Genomic DNA, 7,504 nt, shown 5'->3' on the forward strand with positions numbered 1-7,504 from the left:
ACAGGTGAAGCCCATCCCAACTGAGCATGTCCCTCGTTGTAATGTGCGGGTCGTTGTCCAGGAAGCTGAAGCCTGCCTCGAGACACCACTGCCGAAGCCTCCAGTTGGTCTCTCTGATGCAGTTCTCATGCCGTCTTCCGTGTCCATTCACTGGTAGGATGGAAGAGAATACCACCTGTGCACCGAACTCCCTCAGCACGCCGCCCAGAGCACTGTAGTCCGCCATCAGGTGATCGGGGGTTCTCCTGGCCGCATCGTTAGTACCCACATGGACTAGGGCCATGGGGTAGTAATCAGGGGGCTTGATCCTGGCCTGGATTACTTCCGTCACATGTGACAGATAGTCATGGATAAGCATCTTGATGACCACAAGAAAGATGGAAAACAGAATTGGTGCAATCATGCAGCCCTGCTTGATGCCAGCTTGAATGGCAAAGGGCTCCATAGTGGAGCCACTGCATAGGATAGAGGCAGTCATCTGGTCATGAAAGAGTCTTAGGATAGTGATAAATTTTCCTGGCCAGCCAAACTTCGATAAGATCTTCCATAGAGCCTCAAAGTTAACAGAGTCAAAGGCTTTGGTCAAATTAATAAAGGCTATATACAGTTCCTGGTGTTGTTCTTGACATTTTTCCTGGATCTGCTGGGCCACAAAAATCATATCCATGCTGCCTTTTGACGGTCTGAAGCCGCATTGAGACTTGGGAAGGATTTCCTCAGCCAGAGGGAGCAGCTTGTTCAGCAGAATTTGAGCAAGAATCTTCCCAGTATGGAGAGGAGGGTGATACCTTGATAGTTTGATAGTTTCCAGTCAGACTTATCTCTCTTTTTAAAAAGGGTGACAGTATTAGTATTCCTTAGGTCAGTGGAAATTTCCTCAGTGTTCCAGATTTTAAGAAACAGTGTGTGGAGCTTGTTGGTCATAGTTTCCCCACCAACTTTGAAGAGCTCAGCTGGTATGCCATCAGGGTCAGATGCTTCATTGTTCTTCATCTCTCTAATCACCTTTTGGACTTCTTCAGCGGTTGGTGGACTGGGAAATGTTTCCCTTACTGGATGCTGTGGAATTGATTCGATGGGTTCATCAGCAGGGATCCGGTTTTTCCATTTGTTGTGGAAAAACACGGTAAAATGTGGATTTTCTCATTTGAAGGAGAAAAACACAGATTTTCTCTTTTAAAAGAAACTTGGGGACTATCTGGGGGGCTGTGGGAGGGGGTGTGTGGGGCATGTGTGTGTGGCAGGGGTCTGTGGAAGGGATATGGAGCAGCATGGGAGCCCCAGCCTAGGGTAGGGGGTGCCACAGGCCTCCCCTCCTCCTCCCTTCAGCCCACAGCAGGGCCAGACTCGCTCTGCTGCCACCCACATGAGTTGGGGCTGCTGCAGCTGCTGCACTCTAGCCAAGGCAGGACAGGGCCTGGAGTCCCTCACCCTTCTGCCATGTTGTGCTTCATGCTGCTGCAGTGCTGGTCCTCCCTGCTGCACTGCAGCCCCAACCTCAGCTGGCATCATGGGGCAGCATGTAGTGACCCAGCTATTGCCTCTGGTTCCACATGAGGTGCACTGGTCCCTACAGACTACCATCCTGTAACCTGCATGGGGTTGGGCATGGTGGGGGCAGCTGGGGGCCCTGTCCTGGTGTGGCCCTATGATGCTATAATGGTTCTTCTATCAGGCAAAAAGACTGAGACACAGTTGTCCTAAACTAAAAGTAAGTGTATTGAACCCTAACGATACAATTCTAATTAGAATTGAAGCAGCAATAGCAGTTAAAAACTTGAGGTTTGTAGCTAGCCAAAGGAGATGCTCATGACCCCATAATGTTGGAAACACAAATTCTCTGGTTCATCAGGCTGTGAAGCCTTGCCTGGGGCTCCTGGTTCCCACATCTGATGTCAAGACAGGGTCTTGGATCAGTGACGGGATCTCTTCAGGCTTTCTTCAGGGCTGTTCCAAAGGTGCACTCCCTCCTCTTTTCATATACCATAGAGCTTGCAGTTCTTAATACATAAAATTAGCTTGAGCCTTCCTCCTAATGCAGATTAATCATCTTGCTTCTGTTTGCCAAATATGGTTACCTTTAGCTGGAATTTTCTATTCTTAGGTAACCTTTTCATTCTTAGTTTGGGGTATGTTTTGCTCTGCCTGTTCTTCTTTTGCCCAGGTTATAGTTATTCAATTTAGTTAACCAACTTACCAATTTGTTTCAAGTCAGGGGCAGTATTTTTCCATGTGCTCCTTTCACTGAATGCATGTCTCAAGCACAATTCAAGCTAAGCATGCAGCTTGAGCTAAGCACAAAGGTCAAACCCAGGCCTGAAGGCCTCTGGGTCCCAACACTGGCAGAGAGCTGTGGCTTGGGAGTGAGGGGCATCATGGAGGATGAGACACTGTGGGTCAGGAGTGAGGGGCACTGGCATGGCCAGGGGGCTGTAGGTCAGGAGTGAGGGGCACCAGCAGGGATGGGGGGCTGTGGGTTGGGAGTGGGGGGCACTGGCAAGGATGGGGGCTGCAGGTTGGGGGTGAGGCACACCAAGAGGGGTGGGGGACTGTGGGTTGGGAGTGAGGGGCTGTGGAAAAGACTTACCTGCTGAAGCTGGGAGGCGGAGGGACATCGCGCCGGGAGACGAACGCAGGAAGAAGTTCAAAGAGAAAAAAATCAGATGAGCCAGAAGGAGCCAGGGACAGCTCCCACATCAGCGTGAGCACGTTTTTTATGTGCCTGCAAGGGCCGATTGGCTGGCCAGCTGCCCAGGGCCAAGATAAAAGGCCTGGCAGAAGAGCAGCTGGGTGGGGGGGAACCAGAAAAGAAACCCCCAGCTGGTCCAGAGGGACAGGAGGACACCCACAGTTCTAGGGAGGGGACCTGGTCAGCACCCCAGAAGGGGGAAGCCTCGGGGATCCACAGCCAGCGTGAGCCGGGGGAGCCACCCATGGTGCCAGAGTGGGCACTGATTGGCACTACTGAAGACTGAGGTCTGGTGGGACCCAGCATCACCTTAAAATGGGCACCACCAATGGGCAGTGTCACAGGGGGAGAAAAACCGGGGAGACGCCCGAGTCCACGAGGGGAGCCCCAGGGCCAGGAGCTGGGGGCGGAATGGAAGGAAGGAAAGTAAAAAAGGGAAACTTGCTCACCGCAGGACGGGAGGAGGAGCAAGGATGGCAGGAGAAGCTCGTGCGGGCCGTGGGTCACACCCTAAGTTACCTGCGGCTGGTGGATGACGTCACTCCCAATCGCCGGCCGACGGAAATAAAAGGGCCGGCAGCGAGAAGGAACGGGGTGTGCATGTGGCTGCCGAGAGTGAGCCTGGCCAGTGGAGTCAGATGGAGACGCGGCACGCCAGAGGTGACTGCCCACACCGACCACGGGGGAGCGAAGGAACCCGAGGGCGAGCCAGCACCCGAGGCCAGCACGACAGCTATAGGCGAGCCGGGAGAGGAAGCGGTAAGAGCCTCAGGGGCACAGAGAGGTCAATGGGCTGAAGAAGACCCGGAGAGAGGGCTGCAGCTCGGGGAAGACCCGGAGAGAGGACTGCAGCTCAGGGAAGACCCGGAGAGAGGGCTGCAGCTCGGGGAAGACCCAGAGAGAGGACTGCAGCTCGGGGAAGACCCGGAGAGAGGGATGCAGCTCAGGGAAGACCCGGAGAGAGGGTTGCAGCTCGGAAAAGACCCGGAGAGAGGGCGGCGGTGCTGCAGAGACCCAGAGAGAGGGACACTGCGCACAGGGGACCTAGAGAGTGGGTCACGCCGGTGGGATACTGGAGAAGGAGCTGCGGGAAACCAGGATAGGCAGAGAGGGGCCACAGAACCGGGCCACGTGTAGGTGGCTCTGTCTACAAGCAAAGGGATAGAGAGGCTATCAGTTCCATAAGGAAGCCCAATAGGGGCAGGGTCATGCCTCTCTTGAGGCTCATTAAGTTTTTCATTTGAGTTGTGGAAGGCGTTTTGTGTTTCCCTGTATTGGAAGGGGCTGAGGTGGTGGAGGCAGGAAGTTCGGGCAAGAGGTGAGCTCATTGTTTAAGTATTTGGGGAGCATATGGTCAACCACGGAAACACCCAGGATCCGCCGGGCTGGGTAAAGGGCTAGGTGCAGGGGAGGAGGAGCCTCACAGAAGACATCTAAGAAGCAGGTGACTGACGAGGGCAACCGCGCTACGCGAAGCCCCACCCACTAAAAGATTCAAAGTCGTGGCAGGTGAGAAGGGGCAGGGTGGGGCGCGGGGGGAGGCCTCCCCGGGGCACCTGCGACGGCAAGGCGAGTACCGGCAAGCACTCAGATCAAGGAAGCCCGAGGTAAGATGTACGAGGCCCGGCGGGTACAGGCAGTAAGGACCCCATCCAAGAAAGGGACAATGCAACAGGGAATAAGATGGTGCCAAGGACAGACGATGCCTAGACAGGAAAAAGGGGTCTGCAGAAGGTGCTCGGGGAAGGAACATCACCGATTTACTGTGGCCATCAGACCCTATGAACTTGAGTGTTGAAGACCATCCGGAACATCACCCTCGATGACGCGAGTGGTAACATTATGATTGGCAGTAGGCAGGGTGTAGGGGAGGCAGAGCCCCATGTAAAAGGGAGCAGATGAAGTGACCAAGGGAAGGCTTCAGGGGGGCAGGACCAAACATCCTCCTCCTGATTCAAACCAATTAATCATCAAAGATGTGGCAGGCGAGACCCCTGGGGAACCAACCCAAAGTCGCTTGGTGACCAGAATGTCTGTCCCGAGAAGCCACAGCAAGGTTCAAGAGGCATCCCTACCCACAACGTACAAGGGAGAGGCATGGGAGGTTACAGGGGCACTGGCAGGACTGGGGCAAGGGGAGCTGTGGCTTAGGAATGAGGGGTAACAGCATGGGCAGAGGCAGACACTGGCATATCAGGGTTGCTCAGCACCACAAAGCAGTTGGGGGACAGCTGCAGCTGGTCCTGTGTCCTACTGAGCAAAGGTGGCAGTGGGAGCTCTGATTTTCCATGATAAAAAACCAAAACAAAATCAAACATCAAAATACATAGGTATTTAGAATTTATTTTATTATAATGATTGGGGCACTGGTAGGCTTCCATATTGCTTTAAAATTGAAAATATTTCAATAAAAAATTGTGTTCAATTGATACCTAGAGTGAGAGAGAGCACAGCATTTCATTTTAATCGTGGAAAAATGCAGAGTTTGGGTTTTTAAATCAGAATTTGCTAATTTGATTTTTATCAGAGAATTTGCAATTTTTAAACAGAGAAAACCAGGATCCACATTCATCAGTCACCATAGATTCTTAGTTCAGGACCTTTCGCTAGTGCTCCTTCCAGCAGTTTTTGATGGACTCGCTGTCTTTGAGGAGTGTACTGCAATCTTCAGATCTAAGTGGGATAAGTCTGCACAGATTTGGTCTGTACAAAGCCTCAATTGAACCAAAGAAGCTCTGCATGTCAAGATTGTTAACAAATTGTTGGATTTCTTTTACCTTCCCTTCCCACCATTTATTTTTGATTTCTCAAATCTTTCTCGGCTTCGACTTCAAGCTGTTGAAAAGTTCCCTGCTTCTGACTGGGACAGTTTTGCCAGTCACAGAAAGCTTTTCTTTTCCAATTGAGAAGGGCTTTGATCCCAGCATTATTTTCCTCAAACCAGTCCTGTTGGCATTGGATGGCAAAGCAAACTGATTCCATCCAAGCCTCATGGATGGTTTCTTTTAGAGCTTGCCAATCTTCCTCAACACAAGTGTTATCATTTTCAATCCTAAGATTGAGAGTTTCTTATTGAGATGTTTTTGGAGGGCTTTGCAGTTTCTAGGAGTCTGAAGGCTTTTGATCGTTGTACTGTATTAGCACTAATTTGGGTTGCTTTCAATGTTTCAATGCAACCCTGATGGATATGATTGACCTTATTAAATAGTGATTGGTTCAGCAACCATTGGCTCCTCTCATGACACGTGATAAGAGCGTCTTAGATGGTCACATGTGACACACATGAAATAGCCAGTCACAGAAAGTAATGACTCAGATACATTTTTTGAATTTGCAAACTAGACTCAGAACACGTAGGACTCTTCAGGTACTAAAGAAAAAGAGCATTCAGTTGAGAAATCTCTCAGGAAAAGATGTGCAGGAGAAAGTGTCTGTAAATATGGCATCTGTAAGGAAAAACATATTACAGACACAAGCAAGAGAAACACTACATCACACCCTCAGCAGCTGAAGTGTTTAGACAAGCTTGTGGGTAAGAACAAGTCTGCATGGAAGGGTTTTTTTATCTTTTATTCATCAAGGCATTCACCCATTCCTGGAAGAGGTATTCAGCCTTGGGTGGGGCCAGGACTACTATAAATTACAAGGCAAGATTTTCCACTGTGCACGTCTGGTGTTATGAAAGAGCCAAAAAACAGCTAGGTTGCCCTGACATAGGAGAGTCTTCTGTTAACATAGCCAGCTCCTATATCCCCTACTTTACAATGAAAGGGAAATCTGTTCAGATGATCTCTCTCAGTCTGAGGGCAAGTCTATGCCTGTACTTTTCTCAGGGTGCACCTTGATTCATCCTTGCCTGAGGCTGGATCTCCAAAATAAAGCACCTTCTTGTTTACCTTGTCAGGTCCAGATGAGTTTAGCTCCAGACACACAATTCTCTCTGAGAGATCTGACTAGTTGGTAAAGCAGTGATAGTAGGCAACTTGTTTGAAACAAAGTATTATTTCAGAGGTGTAGGTTGTAGCCGTGTTGGTCTAAGGACATAGGCAGACAAGGTTCCTTGGGTGAATCTGATATCTTTTATTAGACCAACCCAAATGGTCGGAGAATAGTTATTAAGCAAGCTTTCGAGTTCAAAAACCCTTCATCAGGCTAAGGAAGTGTCAGCAGTTGGTGTGTGCTCTTTCTGCATGGAATGAAAAGTAAAGAAGCCAGGGGCTGGGCTGGTATGCATACAAGACAGGTAGTCAGTGAAAATGTAGATTGAGGAGTCAATGGGTGAGAGACCGGGGGGGTGGGGGAGGGGGAGAGAGAGAAGGGGGATGAAAGTGGAGAGATACCTGGGGAGTCAGATGTCAGGCAGGTATAATGTGTCATAAATCCAATGTCTATATTTAGTCCATGATTTTCAGTATCCAGGAGGTTGATGAAGTGGAGTTCAGAGGCTTGTCTCTGGGAAGTGTTTTGTAGGTTTCCTTTGAGGATCAGGACTGCGAGATTGGAGAAGAGTGGTTTTCTTGTGAGAAATGTGCCCCCACCGGTAATTGGGTATTTCTGTCTTGGATAGATTTCCGGTGTGCGTTCATTCTGGTGCGCAGTTGTTGTTTGGTCTCTCCTACGTATTTTCCATCAGGGCATTTGGTGCATTGGATGAGCTATATTACATTTCTGGAGGTGCAGCTGTAAGATCCAGGGATGCTGATGGCTCTGTTGTGGGGTGTAGTAATAGTGGGGGTGGTGGAGATGTGGGGGCAGGTTTTGCATTTCTTGTCCTGGCACGGTCTGGATCCTTTTGGTGTGTTCTGGGGTTGAGGA

The 7,504-nt window shown here is 50.2% G+C and overlaps 1 protein-coding gene across 1 annotated transcript in view; it reads left to right on the forward strand.

Moving 5' to 3' along the window:
- Positions 1–3,100: 3,100 nt before the first annotated feature.
- The window catches only part of SQLE (squalene epoxidase), a 54,054-nt gene continuing 49,650 nt past the window's right edge, over positions 3,101–7,504 (forward strand). Inside the window, exons 1-2 of the mRNA XM_025209874.1 lie at positions 3,101–3,448; positions 5,239–5,390. Coding sequence (XP_025065659.1) covers positions 3,101–3,448; positions 5,239–5,390 — 500 coding nt within the window. The remainder of the gene's footprint in view (positions 3,449–5,238; positions 5,391–7,504) is intronic.

Source organism: Alligator sinensis, unplaced genomic scaffold (genome assembly GCF_000455745.1).
Source record: "Alligator sinensis unplaced genomic scaffold, ASM45574v1 scaffold681_1, whole genome shotgun sequence".
In the NCBI taxonomy this organism is placed as follows: domain Eukaryota; kingdom Metazoa; phylum Chordata; order Crocodylia; family Alligatoridae; genus Alligator; species Alligator sinensis.